The 15,660-nt window shown below is 39.3% G+C and overlaps 1 protein-coding gene across 2 annotated transcripts in view; it reads right to left on the reverse strand.

Moving 5' to 3' along the window:
• Positions 1 to 15,660, reverse strand: part of zbtb47b (zinc finger and BTB domain containing 47b) — a 38,254-nt gene that overhangs the window by 15,086 nt on the left and 7,508 nt on the right. For both annotated transcript variants that reach the window (XM_048175238.1, XM_048175236.1), the window contains one exon: positions 230 to 1,512. In XM_048175238.1, the coding sequence (XP_048031195.1) occupies positions 230 to 1,512 (1,283 nt within the window). The remainder of the gene's footprint in view (positions 1 to 229; positions 1,513 to 15,660) is intronic.

A 15,660-nucleotide genomic window follows, 5' to 3' on the forward strand; every position in this document is an offset into this window, starting at 1 on the left:
CTTTGATAAATAAAAAGTTGCATCAATAAGAGAAACATTTTTTGTACTGACCACAAACTTTTGAATGGTAGTGTATATCAGCATCAAAATATATTTCGTAGCACTATAGATTTTGTGCTACTATTGTATTATTATTATTACAAAGTCGATCTATAAGTGCAACTGCTTGTGTGAAATCAGCCTTATAGATCGACCTTGTTAATGTGTGCATGCCGACAGGTGTGTGTACCTGTATGTTTTTCTCACAGTTTGTCTGATGGTGTAGCAGCAACTCGCTCTCCAGTAAAAAGCGCTTGCCGCATTTATTGCAGATCTGCATGCGGTTGTGTGTGACGTTCATGTGCTTCTCCAAGTACCAGCGGTTGTTAAAAACACGAGGGCACTTCTTGCAGGAAAAGTGCTGCTTTTCTTCGAGCTTCACCTTCTGCCCCAGACTCTCCTGCTCTTTTCTCCTCTTCCTCCCCTCCCCTAGTGTGGCGTCGATTAGTGTCTGTCTCATGGCGGCGTCCGTGCCAGTTGGTATTCTCGTGCCACGCAGTCTTCCCACGCTGGTGTGTCCTGTTTCTGGAATGTTGAGGTTGTTCTCTTCCTCATCCTCATCGTCCTCATCATCGCTGCAATTTTCCATCTCATCCTTTCCTTGTTCATATTCTTCTTCTTCGTCCTCGCCAACATCTTCATTATCGCCCCGTTCCTTCCCCTCCTCCGCACCGGAAGGACTGCTGCGATGGTGAACGAGGAGGGATGAGGTACTTGAGGTGATGCTCTTGCCGTCAGACCCTTTAGAAACATTCAATGTCTGGTTGTTGAGATTGACCTCCACAATAATCTGCTCTCTGTTAAAAGAGACAGAACCATCCTGGGCTCCCGCTTCATTGAAACTGGCCCCTCCCTCTATTTTGCACAAGCCACGCCCTCCTCCACTAGCCACTCCCCCTCTGCTGTCATCATTTTTGTAGATGTGTTTGGCCTGAGGGCTGGAGTGGATGCTAGATGAATGTGTCTGAATAATTTCCCTACTGACCCCACTATCCTCTACAAGCAATGAGAAAGTACCATTTCCTTGCTGTGTGTACATCTTCTCAATCTCCTTCATCTTGTATATCTGATTGGTTGAGGCGTTGCCCTGCCCGTCTGTGTCAGCCATCTCATTGGAGCCAGGTAGCTTGTGGCAGAAATCACTCATCTGGAGCACAATGGCCACCTGTAGCACTTCAAAGATGGAGATATAGATGAAGTTGAGGATCTGGATACTCAGCACCTCAAAGGCCAGGTTTACGCGGTGCAGCGGTTGACTCTGAGAGAGGAGGGCCTGGAAGTTGGGGCTGTGTTCACTCAGCACGTACTTGTGGGCGGAAAACGTACAGTGGGACACCAGCACGAAGTCCACGTCGCACAGGTGAGGCTGGTAGAGATGCTGTTCGTTCAGCCTGTCCATTAAATGAGTAAAGTGTAGCACTGCATCTTCTAGCAGAAAGAGCTCAGCAGAGGGGAAGTCAGCTGTCCTCTCCACTGTGAGATAAGACAGGAGAAAATGTATTTTAATCTTACAATTCATTAGAAAATTATTTACAAATAATAAGATCATAAACAGGACATTTGGGAAACAGAACAATAATAAACATTTTAGATCTAGATTTGTATTTCTAGAACAAAAGAACCAATGCAGTAAATGCAACAAGCAAAGCTTTACGAACCTTTTGTTTCGAATCAGTGGTTCGGAGTGTGTATCAAACTGCCAAAGTCAGGTGAATCACTGAAATTTCGAAACACTTATGACTTAACGAAGCCTCGTTTACTGAAATCACGTGACTTTGGCAGTTTGATACACACTCTACTGATTCGAAACAAAAGATTCGTAAAGCATTGAAGCTTCAGGAAGCAGTGTTTTGAAATCGCCCATCACTAGATATTGTTGATTAAAGTCATTATTTTATTTTTTGGAGCACCGAAAGTATTCTCGTCGCTTCATAACATTAAGGTAGAACCACTGTAGTCACATGAACTGTTTTAAATACGTCTTTAGTAGCTTTCTGGGCATCTGAAAGTGTAAATTAACTTGCTGTCAATGCAGGCCTCACTGAGTCAACGGATTTCATCAAAAATATCTTAATTTGTGTTCCAAAGATGAACAAAGGTTTTACGGGAGTGGAACAATGACAGAATTTTCATTTTTGTGTGAATTAACCCTTTAATGGTTTAGTGATTTAAACTTGATTCAGTGAATCAATTTGAACAGTCTGATTCATAGAATTCGATTCATAGCTCTGATTCAATGATTCATTTGTGTCACCACTATAAAACTGTTAATGTCTGTATTATTTTATTACTATTATTATATACTGTTATAGTATTTATTCATATTTTAAATCAGATTTTATTTTTATATTTTCAGTTTTCATTTTGAATTTTTGTTTAGCGGTTTGTTATGTGCTTTCGGCAATTTTTATTAGTTTTTGTTTTATTTTAACTTAATTTTTTTTTGTTTTAGCAATTTTCATACAAATTTCTAATTTTCATTTAAGTTTTTCATTTAATATTTCTATTTTAATTTCAGCTTTTTTTATTAACAAAAAAGTTTTTTAATAGTTTTAGTTAACAAGAACAACACTGGTTAATGCAAACTTTATAAAACTTTAAATGTTCTGTTAAAAAAATTGGGAAATATTGCTGTTTATTACAATGATTGGTTATGTTGGTGCATGTTTGCGAAAATGATAAAATTTTGTTCCTTGTGTTAATTAGTAAAAAAATCATTTTGTGAAATCATTATTTTTAACTAGACTGTTTTCTGTATTTTGTTTATTGGATTAATTTTGTTTGTACTTTTTGGTATTTAGTATCTACTTGTCAAAAAAAGTTTTGCTTCGTTGAAGTGTTTCCTCCGATTTTAAATTATTTCAGATTACATTTCAGAGCAAGATATTGGTGTGTATATAGTCAAAAAAGTAAAATATATATATTTTAAGCTATAATGTCAATAACTATTATTAAAGTAACATTGTATAATGGCCGACCAGAAACATGAGGATGTCAAAATACATTTTTGCACAGAACTGATTTCATTCACAGCAGCCTTGAAAACATTATCAAACAAAGTCCATCTGAGAGCGAGAAAGGCAGAAGCTACTGGAGCCTGCAGCTATGCCCTCCCTTCTGCTCCCAAGGTTGGTTTATTTTAGATCAGGAAGGACAAGGTTTCGATCTGGACAGCATCTCTTTAAAAACTCCACAGAGGAAAAGGAAAGGGACAAAGGGAGAGGCAGCAAGCAAAAAGAGAAAAAGACCAACCATCTGAGAGGAGAGAAATAGAAGTATGTAAAAAAGCACATTGATATTCAGAGCTGCGTGCTAACCATTAGCTTCTTCCTCCTGCGTCCTGTCTCTCAGAGTTATCATTATGCACAAGACAAAACACTGTCCAATAAACAGAGCAGGGAGAGTAAATATCAGACTCTCCAAACAATTATACGGATTAGTTACGCTGACTTTTATGTGACTAACAACAAGCGGAATTAAGAGTCTTACTTTTTATCTCTGTAAACAGGATAAGTTTGTTTTCAGGAGCCCATTAAGTCCAATCAATCTTGTTAAATGTCACCTAAAAATACACAGACCTGACAGCATAAACTCTTATTTAAAATACAACAACATCCATCCTCAAATGTGCTCACTGTGCCCAAACCATTACACGTAAACTAATGTCTAAAATCATACTGAAAAACAGCTGGCTGCACCAAACTGGTCTATAAAGTGCAACAGTCGGGTTCTGGAAGTAAAAACATTCATTTTCTCCGTAGGGATATTGATTTTTAATGATAACCTCTAAACCTTTAAAGACAGGCTTGCTGTGAGCTATGAGGTTGGTAATCAATAGTATTTGCTTTTGTTGAAGCTGTTAGTCTGAATTATTTCAACTTAGTTTTAAAACAATCGTGTTTAACAGCAGAATTTTTGGTGAAAAACTACATTACCCATGATGCTGTACACAAAATTCCACCAATCAGAGAGTCAAAACAAGCAAAACATGCCAAAAGATATATATATAATGAGTAGTTTTATATTTCTTTATTGTTTTTAATTCGATTATGCTGTTCGCAATGCTTCATGGGATTGTAGTTTGTAGTTCTTTCCATCACTAAAGCTGTTGTCCAATTTTTTAATAATTTTTTGCTTCAAATCAAAGTTTGTAATGTTATGATTCACCTCGTAGCTGTTGCTTTAAAGTATGCAGTGAGCGATTTTGAAAAACGCTGTTGAAAGTGGATCAGACCGCGCACCACAACAAACTTGTAGCCAATCAGCAGTAGGGGGCGTGTCCACTCATGATGGGGGAGGAGAGTGAGCTGAGCAAGAGGGAGTTTTGAAGAAAGACTTTAGAAAAAGAGATGGCTGAGAGAGATGGAGGGGGCGGAGCATTGAGGGGAGGGGTGGATTTGTTTGGGTTGATTTCAAATATCAACAGTGTTCAACAACGATTGTGAGAAATCGCTTACTGCACCTTTAACATAGACTTTTTTTAAATCCCTTTGGGAGAAATGAATAGAACCAACGCCACTGAAAAAGTGGGCTGGCACTGTTGCACTCTATAGTGGGAACAACACACTTTTTAAGTATTTAAGTCTGGAAATATATTGTGATTAGATAATGAGGAAGATATGACTGACTGACTAAAGAGTTCAAATGTAATACCATATGCACTATTCTTTTTGCTGGAATATTTTGTCAATCTTTGTATATGTTTAAAGTGGATGATCACTGGGATGGAGTAAAACTCTGCAGCTAAACAGAAAACACAAGTCACCAAACCTAGTTCAGAAGCATTCATGCTGTTCATTTGGATAAATAAAATTCTTTAGCACCACCAAGAATAATTGAAAATAGATAAGGGGTTGTTATTCCAAAACAATACCAAGTCAGCTGTATCAAATTCAAAACTGGCAACATGAAACATTTCTGAAAGACATTAAATTAGTCTGAGCCGTTGCACAGCAGTTAGTGAGTGTCTGTCCTCTCTCTCTCTCTCTCCTCAAGAATTTCCTGTCACTCTCTACTACATCTGTGGAATAAAAAGTGTCAAAATCCCCAAATACAAACTTCAGTAGTTTTAGGGCAATTTTAATACTGGAAGTGTATTCATTTGCTCTCTATGTTTGAAAATTGAGTATATGTCAACATCAAAATCATGTTCACAGACATCAAAAAAACAAACAAAAAACAAAACAAACAAACAAACAAACGTTTTACATGTAGAAAAAAATCTTATTCAAAATGTATAAACTGATAATGGTTTTCCCATTGTTGCTGATAACTGATAAATTACAATTCTATATATTTTGTCAATCAATCAATCAATCAATCAATCAATCAATCAATCAATCAATCAATCAATCAATCAATCAATCAAATCAAAAACTAAACTCAATCACTGATTTTAAGTCTCTTAAGCATACCAAGGCATCATTTAATGACAAATTCAGTAAAACTGTAATTGTAAAATATTGTAAAATATTATAGCAACTTTTAAAAACTGTTTTAATACATTTTAAAATTAAATGGATTGCTTTGGTGGTAAAGCTGAATTTTCAGCATCATTCCTCCAGTCTTCAGTGTCACATGATCCTTCAGAAATCATTCTAATATGCTGATTTGCTGCTCAAAAACATTTCTTATTGTTATTAATATTGAAAAGAGTTGTGCTGCTTAATATTTTGTTTGTGTAAACCCCACTGTAAAAAAAAAATCCCAGTAAAATTTACGGTAAAAAACCGGCAGCTGTGGTTGCCAGAACTTTACCATAAAAAATACAGTAGCAACGTAAAAAAAAATCTGTTAAATTTACGGTAAAATAACGTATTTCATTAACTGATATAATGTTAATTTACCAACCTAATGAAGTACTAATATCTGTTTTGTACCTTTATGATACACTGACAGTCACCAAACACAGTGGTGATAAGAGTCACATGATGAATCAAAGTTCATCACAAGCAGATTTTCCACAAGCTGAGAAGGACAACACTAACATATAGAAGGTGCACACAGTGTCATTCACACACACACACTAAACACCATCATGGTAACATGCATGAAATTTTAAAAATGCAATAAACATTAATTTAACAACATTAGATGTAACATAAAACCCTAATGTACATAACTGATTAGAAAAAATGAGAAAAACTAAGAAGAAACAGTTATTTCAACGAAAATATATCAAATGTGAAGTGTCACGCAGGGAATTGTGGGAATGTCAATTTACGATTTTTCACTGTAAATTTTACAATGAATTGTTATTTTTCACTTCCAAAAACTGTGAATTTAACGGTATTTTACCGTAAAATTACATTAAATGTACCGTTAGATCTATTACAGTTGTTCACCGTATATAGTACGGAAACTTTCTGTAAACCAATTGACAGTTTTTCACCGCAGCATTTTTACAGTCTTTTACTGTTAAAATCACGGTCATTTTTTTACAGTGCGATATGTTTTTTTTTCAGGATTCTTTGATTAAAATAATGTAAAAAAAAATATTTTATTTAAAATATTAATCTTTTGTAACATTATAAATGTCTTTCCTTTTTGATCAATTGTATGCATCCTTGCTGAATAAAAGTATAAAAAAAATCTAAATGACCCCAATCTTTAAACAGTAGTGTAAATTAAATGCTACAAGTGAATTTACGCGTCACAAAATTATAATGTATAGTATCAGATTTTGAGATTTGCTCAACATTTAACATTGCTATTAAAGATTAACTTCAAGTGTATATAGATGATGGAAAATGTAATTTAAATGTAAAAATATGAGAAATGAGCATGTACTGTACACTTAAATCTCCAATATCGACTGTTACCTATGCATATAGACATACATATACATGTAACGTTTCTCATTATGTTTCATAAAGCTAAGCTCATTGTAGCGCAGAAACCTGTACTGCCTCCTTCACGCAATAAGAGGTGACTCAGGGCTGCTGGCCAGGCCGGCTGGTATGCACTTGGCTGAGGACGATCACACCAGTGCCAGGCAGCAGAGAGCAGAGCGGTGGGGGAACGAGATCTACCCTCAGTTGACTTTCACTTCTGCAGCCTTTACTGCACTGTTTACCACACCTCCAAAAATAAAGGATACTGTTTCTGCTGATGTGTCTTCAGAGAGATTTTAAATGCCCTTTTCCTTTCAAAAATTGTGAGATGGAGAGCAAGAAAGACAATTCTGGAATTCTACCCAATGGAATCCCCAGCAGGCTTACTTGTTGTCCAATCCAATGAAAATACATTTTGGATTAGTTCTTTTTTATATTTATATACAGTACAACCATTCAGAAGTTTTGGATCATTGCTTTTATTCAGCAAGGGCACATTAAATTGGTCAAAAGTGACAGTAAAGACATTTATAATGTTACAAAGATTTCTATTTAATATAAATGCTGTTCTTTTAAACTTTCTATTCATCAATGAAATCTGAAAAATAAATGTATCACAGTTTCTACAAAAATATGAAGCAGCACAACTGTTTCTAACACTGACAATAATAAATTTCTAAAATTCCTTGAGCACCAATATCAGCATATATGATTTCTGAAGGATCATGTGACACTGAAGACTGGAGTAACGATGCTAAAAATTCAGCTTTGCATCACAGGAATACTGTGAATATCCAAACAAATGAATGCCACCAAATTGTATTTTTTTTTTAAACATTAAATTATATTACCGTATTAAATTGCTATTATTTTTTTCTATGCACAATTGATTTTATATAAAATTTTACACTGTGTTTTCTCTGAATCTGAATGTAACTTACTCAACATGTGAACCAAACCTGTCTATTTTGATGCAGCAGAATCTCTAGCAGTTGACACATTATGACCATCACATGTATCAAACTGCCAATTAATTAGTTGCACCATGGCAGAATTGAAGGGAAATCTACAAATAAAAACAGACACCATATCTTATCACATCTCAACAAAGCAGGTTTGGGCGATTTTTCAGGTCTTCATTGAGAATCAGACAGAATTAAAGGGATAGTGCACCCAAAAATGAAAATTCTGTCATCATTTACTCACCCATTCTGTAAGAATTCTGGTAAAACTGGTAACCAAACAGTTGATGGGCCCCATTGACACATAGTATTTTTTTTTCCAATGGGGCCCCAACTGTTTGGTTACCCATATTCTTCAAAATATCTTCTTGTGTGTTCAGCAGAAGAAAGAAATTCATTCAGGTTTGGAACAACTTGAGGGTGAGTAAATTATGACAGAATTTTCATTTTAGGTGAACCACCCCTTCAAATGGACTGAGAGTGATGAGTAGATCATTGTTTACTGAGCACTCTAACAAAGCAGCCACTGTGAAGACCGCTGACCACCCTCTCAACAACTTTTCATCAATTGCTCACAATTTCAGAAACCGTGCAGGAAGTCATAATGCAATACAAACTCAACAAACCACAGAAACAAGCCGCAGGAATTTCATAAAACTGTCAACAATATAGAAACAACTCGTTTTATCTTTGTTTTTGGAAAGCATAAGTGTGAAAGCAAAAATATTTTAATGCAAGTTGCAAGTGATGCATTCAAATAAAAAAATAAATAATTTTTGACAAAAATAGCATCTCTGTGTCGGAAAAGACTGGTAACCTGACCCAGGCTAATCCAGCTAAATTTTCCTTCTTCTGTTACCGTACCACAGACCTCAGAGCATGAGGAGAGGGAGGATCTTGCTGTCAAGCAGAAGATGGAACGATGGAAATGCAAACTCAGCAATCCTTTTCCCCCTTCAGCATTGTCCTAACAAGAGCTCAGGGTTGAGAGGCTTGAGTGACACCCTCAAGAACCAGAGCGGGCATCACGCCAGCCTGAATCTCCCTCAGATTGGCCAGAGACACAGCTAGGATGGAGCTTCAGCACGGTTGTTCAACACTGATCTGAACAGACACTCATTAAAACCTGAGTCAGCATAAAACTAGAGCAGACTTTATGGAAAATAAAGTGAGTGATTGAGGGAGGCAATTTGAAAGGGTTGTGAATAATATCTGAACAAGGAAGAATGTTAATTTATTATCTGGAATGAGAGTTTACACATACTGAAAAAAGTCATCAATAACCAACCATTGCTGCCTGTGTGTGGTTCAGAAACCCTCGGATTTCATCAAAAATATTGGTGTTCCGAAGATGAACGAAGGTCTTACGGGTCTGGGACGACGTGAGGGTGAGTATTTAAAGATTTTTAATGACCTTTAAAGATGACAGAATATATTGAATAGTTCAATATTAATATTATAAAGTGACAAGAATATTTTTGGTGCGCCAAAAAAACAAAATAACGACTTATATACTGCTTCATGAAGCTTCAGAGCATAATGAATCAGCGTGTCGAATCGCGTGTCAAACTGCCAAACTGCTGAAATCACATGACTTTGGCGCTCCGAACCGCTGATTTGACACGCTGATTCGACACGCTGATTCATTATGATCCGAAGCTTCATGAAGCAGTGTTTTGAAATCGGCCATCACATAAGTCGTTATTTCGTTTTTTTTGGCGCACCAAAAATATTCTTGTCGCTTTATAATATTAATATTCAACCACTGTACTCACGTGAACTGATTTAAATATGTTTGTGGTGACCAGGGTGGGCGAGAGCCGTGAGGGAACGGCGCGAGGCCGGTGACGCGAGTGATAACGAGATATAGACCGGCCTTGAGTCTCTCACGGAGGAGCTCCGGGAGCATAAAAGGAGGAGCGACGACCATGAAGTACGAGAGAGGACCAGGCCTGGACTTTATTTTATGTTTTATTATGTTTGTGTGGCCGGCAGACGTCCGCGAGGGTCTGCCGGCATTACTTTCGTTATGTTCTTTGTTTATTTTGGAATTAAAGTTTTGTTCAATGTTCGCCGGTTCCCGCCTCCTTCTTCCCACGTTTACGAACTGTGTTACATTGGTAACACAGTTCGTAAACGTGGGAAGAAGGAGGCGGGAACCGGCGAACATTGAACAAAACTATATAACTATGTTTTATTATGTTTGTGCCGAATTGGTGCCGAAACCCGGGAGGAAGGAGGGAGGAAGGAGGGAGAGCCTGCTGTCGGAGAGCCCTCGCTGCTGAGGGGGATCGCGGTGCTGCGGAGTTCGGGCAGCGCGGGAGTGGGAAGACCGCAAGAGGCTGCCCGAGGTGGTGGTGCTGGAGCCTAGTGAAAGGTGGGACGGAGACCCGGATTCCAGTGCTCCTTGGACGAGGTGGGGTGGCTGCCGTCCAGGAGGGAGCGGAGGAGTCGCCGCCGTCCGCCGTGGGCCGGAGCCTGCTGCCGTCCGCCATGAAGGGGAGGAGCAGGGGACGGGGGACTCGCTGCCGGCTGCCCTCAGTCGGAGGAGCCATTGCCGGCCGCCAGGACGCGGTCGAGGATCGGGCCGTCCACCGAGCGTCCAGTGCCACCGCATGGCACCGCGAAGAAGAGCCTCTTGGCAGGCTGAGGACCGAGCGGCAGTGTGTCGGGGAACCGGAGCAAGAATTTTTTTTTTCTCTTTTTCCTCTCTCCCCTCTCTCGTCCTGTCGCTCACCTTGCTTCCGTCTCCTTTCTCTCGTCTCGTCTGTCCTTACCCCCAGGTGCTGCGGCCGCCGAGACAGGCCCCGGGGGGGGGAGTAGAGCGCAGTCTTGGGAGTACCCCCTTGCCTGCGAGGGGCGATGGGGGTATGTGGCGACCAGGGCGGGCGAGAGCCGTGAGGGAACGGCGCGAGGCTGGTGACGCGAGTGATAACGAGCATCACCTGGGAGGCGCACCGGCCTTGAGTCTCTCACGGGAGCATAAAAGGAGGAGCGACGACCGTGAAAGACGAGAGAGGACCAGGCCTGGACTTTATTTTATGTTTTATTATGTTTGTGTGGCCGGCAGACGTCCGCGAGGGTCTGTCGGCATTACTTTCGTTTTGTTCTTTGTTTATTTTATATTAAAGTTTGGTTCAACGTTCGCCGGTTCCCACCTCCTTCTTCCCATATTTACGAACTGTGTTACACTGTTTTTAGTACATTGATGGATCTTGAGAGAGGAAATGTCATTGCTGGCTATGCAGGCCTCATTGAGCCATCGGATTTCAACAAAAGTATCTTAATTTGCATCCCGAAGATGAACGAAGGTCTTACGGGTTTGGAATGCCATGAGGGTGAGTAATAAATGACATTATTTTCATTTTTGGGTGAACTAACCCTTTAAGTCATTATTCACTAAAAATATTTCCCTCAGTTCTCAAGTTTCATTCATACTACTGCATATTCAAAATTATAAGTTATAATACACTTGATGTGCCACATTTGAACATGTGCAAACGTGAATGAGATTAGTGCTACTTTTGGAGCTTTTGGTCACTTTATTCTTATGTTTTAAGGAAAAGTGCAGTGTGAACTTCTCCTTTTGTGATACCATAATAATACATGACTATATGACAGATAGTTTTTCATTTTTGTCTGTTTCTTTAACCCTCCCAGCAGATCACATCTTTAGCAACTAGTGCATCCACGACACAGTACAGTGCCTCTTTTGACCTTCGACTACACTTCGAGACTGTTGCCCACTCTGTATTAATGAAAAACAAGCATTATCATGGGAATCTAATCAGGCTGCTATTAAAGAGACGAGAGACTAATCGCTGTCCTCCTGCCCTCTGGATTCCTTCACTTCCTGTGCTGCCAGCCTGAGGGGAAGTTTCACAGCGCTGTAAAGTGCAGAGGCGCTGCTGTCTGGCGCTGTTTCCTCATCAATCACACACAGATGCCAAGTAATGACTCTGCATCTGGAGTCTCTCTACCCAAGACAATATGCACAATTAGAAATGACCTGCATTTCAATAACCTGGATCTGGTATTGCAAGGAGTAACACAAATGAATAAAAGAAGGTTTGTAAGAAAATAAGCTTAAAGGGTTAGTTCACCCAAAAATGAAAATTCTGTCATTAATTACCCTTGTGTCGTTCCAAAATATGTATATGAGCCTAAATTCAATCTGTTCAGTCTGATCAAGTCTCTTCAGAAAATGTGGACTAAATCCACTGAATTCATATGGATTAGTTTTACAATCTCTTTATGAACTTTTTGAAGCATCAAAGTGGCAGTTATGTAGAGGGACAGAATCTCAGATTTTATCAAAAAGATCTTCATTTGTGTTCTGAAGATGAAGTCTTATGGGTTTGGAATGACATGAGGGTGAGTAATTAATGACAGAATTTTCATTTTTGGGTGAACTAACCCTTTAAAGATGAGTGACAAAGTGTGTTTGTTGGGTGACAACCTTTGCTAGTGTTATGGACATGACTTGATTTGAGATATAATTTGTTTTGGTAGTTTTAGTGCATTTTGAATGTGAAATTAACTGCTGTACCAAGCTGAAAGTTGGTTAGGAGAACTGTGAAGAGTTTTGAAAAGGTAAAAAAAAGTATTGAGAAATGGGTCCTGATGGATGGATGGATGGATCTGTATACAGACAGATACACAGATCCATTGATAGTCAGACATACAGACAGATAGAGACATAAATAGATAGATAGACCAATCGATCGATAGACAGACAGACAGATATAGACAGACTATCTATTGATACACAGATATAGACAGATAGATAGATCTTGATTGACTATTAATGACCAATAAATAAGTCAAAGTTAAAAGGCTTTCTTTACTCTTGTGTCTCTAAAGCATTCAGACAAAAAATTCCCTTCTGCACAGGTTTAACATGCCCATGACATGGCAAAGAAATAACAGAGCAGAGACCAGGTTTGTTTGAATCAATCTGTTAGTGTGTATTTCCCCGAGGACAAAGAAACTGTGTATTTAAAAGTAGGAAAGAGTCTCAGTGGGCCAGACGTAGAAGACTCAGTCTTGCTTTCCACCGTGGAGCCGATTTTCTACTTTTGAAGCACTCATATAGCGATCGCCCTCTGAGACGAGCCACTTTCCAAGGTGATGGATCTGTCCTCAGAGGACCGAGAAATGAGACAGAGAAACAGATGCCCTGGGTGTCTGTGTATGCGTGTGGTATTGCTCGATGCCTACACCCTCCCCGATCCAATCAGGACACACGTTCAGTCCTGACCTTGAGCTAGACAGACAGACACTTATAGCCCTCACAGAGACACAAAAATGACTTACGGCCTCTGTGTGTGTGTGCGCGCTGTAAATTAGCAAGACATGTTTCAGTTATGAGCAGGTCTGAGAGAGAAAGAGAGTGAGCAGCATGAGCTACCTAGATTCCCTATAATAAATATAGTCCTTATTAAACAAAACAAGCTGTGCATGGTAAAAGTGAGCAATAAATTCTGTGTTTGCGTTTAGTAACATAAGATGAGGACCCAGATAAAGATGTATTACAAGCACAGTTTCATTTTTTATTCATCAAAAAATGCTAAAAATTGTATCACCGTTTCCACAAAAATATTAAAGGGTTAGTTCACCCAAAAATGAAAATTATGTCATTAATGACTCACCCTCATGTCGTTCCACACCTGTAATGCTGCGTTCACACCAAACGCGAATAGAGCGTCAAATTCGCGTCTACCGCGTCTAGTTTGCAGCTTGAACATTTTGAATGCATTCGCGCGTCTAGAGCGAAATAGATGCGCGTCAAAAACAAGCGTTTGAAGCGAAATTGACGCGCGTCCGAGGCGAAATCCGCTTCTTGTGGGAGGGGCAAGACAAGACGGTTGTCTGTTTGCAAGATGGCTGATGTTGATTGTGCGTTCATCGAGAGAGCTACCGCTTTGTATTTGCTCTGGAGAGCAGAACAGCGGCGTAGAGGTCAGCGTCGCGGGAAGGCTGCGGGTCGATAAACGTGTACGTGACTCAAAAGTGAAATGTGTATTTACAACTTACCAGGTAGCCCAATCTCCTCACCGACACTCTTCCAAGCGAGGTCCTTTTTATTCCTGTCTGAAGTATGAACTTGTGTCATAAATCTCTGGGTGACTGCTAGCTGATAATATCAGTCGTTCCTCCATTTTGAATGAGTGACTCCGGGCGGGCCTGCCGCCACAGCAGCAAGCAGGCTCCTGATTGGTTAACGCGGCTAAACGCCTCATTCGCGCCGCGAGACCTCCAGACGCGCGTAAACGCGTCTTTACGTTGACTTAACATTGAAATCATTCGCGCCAGACGCTCTATTCGCGTTTGGTGTGAACACAGCATAAGACCTCCGTTCATCTTCGGAACACAAATGAAGATATTTTAGATTTAGTCCGACAGCTTTCTGTCCCTCCATTGAAAATGTATGTACGGTATACTGTCCATGTCCAGAAAGGTAATAAAAACATCATCAAAGTAGTCCATGTGACATCAGTGGGTTAGTTAGAAGTTTTTGAAGCATCTAAAATACATTTTGGTCCAAAAATAACAAAAACTATGACTTTATTCAGCATTGTATTCTCTTCCGGGTCTGTTGTATATCCGCTTTCACTCCACAGTGACGCTGCTTCTTCTTCTTCTTTCCTGTTTTACGGCAGTTGGCATCCAGCTTATTGGTGCATTACCGCCCCCTTCTGCTCCGGACAGTGACGTGATTAGGACATCCGCGACATGCACACCTACGCACCATTTTAAAAAATATAGCAATACCAAAATACAAACAATGTACAATAGCTTGAATACACTGGTGTCTCCCTCAGACTGTAAACGAAGCTCGGGCGCACTACATAACACGTCATCAGCGTCACTGTCCGGAGCAGAAGGGGGCAGTAATGCACCAATAAGCTGGATGCCAACCGCCGTAAAACAGTAAAGAAGAAAAAGCAGCAGCGTCGTAGTTTTTGTTATTTTTGGACCAAAATGCATTTTAGATGCTTCAAAAATTTCTAACTGACCCTCTGATGTCACATGGACTACTTTGATGATGTTTTTATTACCTTTCTGGACATGGACAGTGCACCGTACATACATTTTCAATGGAGGGACAGAAAGCTCTCGGACTAAATCTAAAATATCTTAAACTGTGTTCCGAAGATGAACCGAGGTCTTACAGGTTTGGAATGAGGGAGTCATTAATGACATAATTTAAATTTTTGGGTGAACTAACCCTTTAAGCAGCACAACTGTTTTCAGTTCATTCAATGATAAATAAGAAATGCTACTTGCACATCAGCATATTATAATGATTTCTGAAGGATCATGTGACACTGAAGACTGAAGTATGCTGAATATACAGCTTTGCCATCACAAAAATAAATGACGTTTTAAAATATATTTAAATAGAAAACTATATTGCACAATATTAAAATTGTACAATATTATTGTTTTTCTAATGTATTTTTCATGTTATTATATGTTAATAAGAAAATGAATGACTTAGCTGCTCTTTTCCATCAAGCAAAAGTGAAAGCAAGACAATAACAGAGGTTTGTAATGACATGTGGTTGACTAAATGATGACATTTTCATTTTAGGCTAAGCTATCTCTTTAAGCTCTCTTAGATACAAATACATGCATTAAAGTCTTCTCACCCATTCAGAATAGCCAGCACAGTTGATAATTACACACTGTCAGAGAGCTGCCACAAACCACAGCATCACTTTCTCTGAGAAAACCTCCTGAACTATAACACCTGCTATTACACATGCCAGTTCACTGAACAGGGCTGTTTGCTGCTCCTCGGATCAGCTGTCGGACTACTG

The sequence above is a fragment of the Megalobrama amblycephala genome, linkage group LG22, assembly GCF_018812025.1.
Source record: "Megalobrama amblycephala isolate DHTTF-2021 linkage group LG22, ASM1881202v1, whole genome shotgun sequence".
In the NCBI taxonomy this organism is placed as follows: domain Eukaryota; kingdom Metazoa; phylum Chordata; class Actinopteri; order Cypriniformes; family Xenocyprididae; genus Megalobrama; species Megalobrama amblycephala.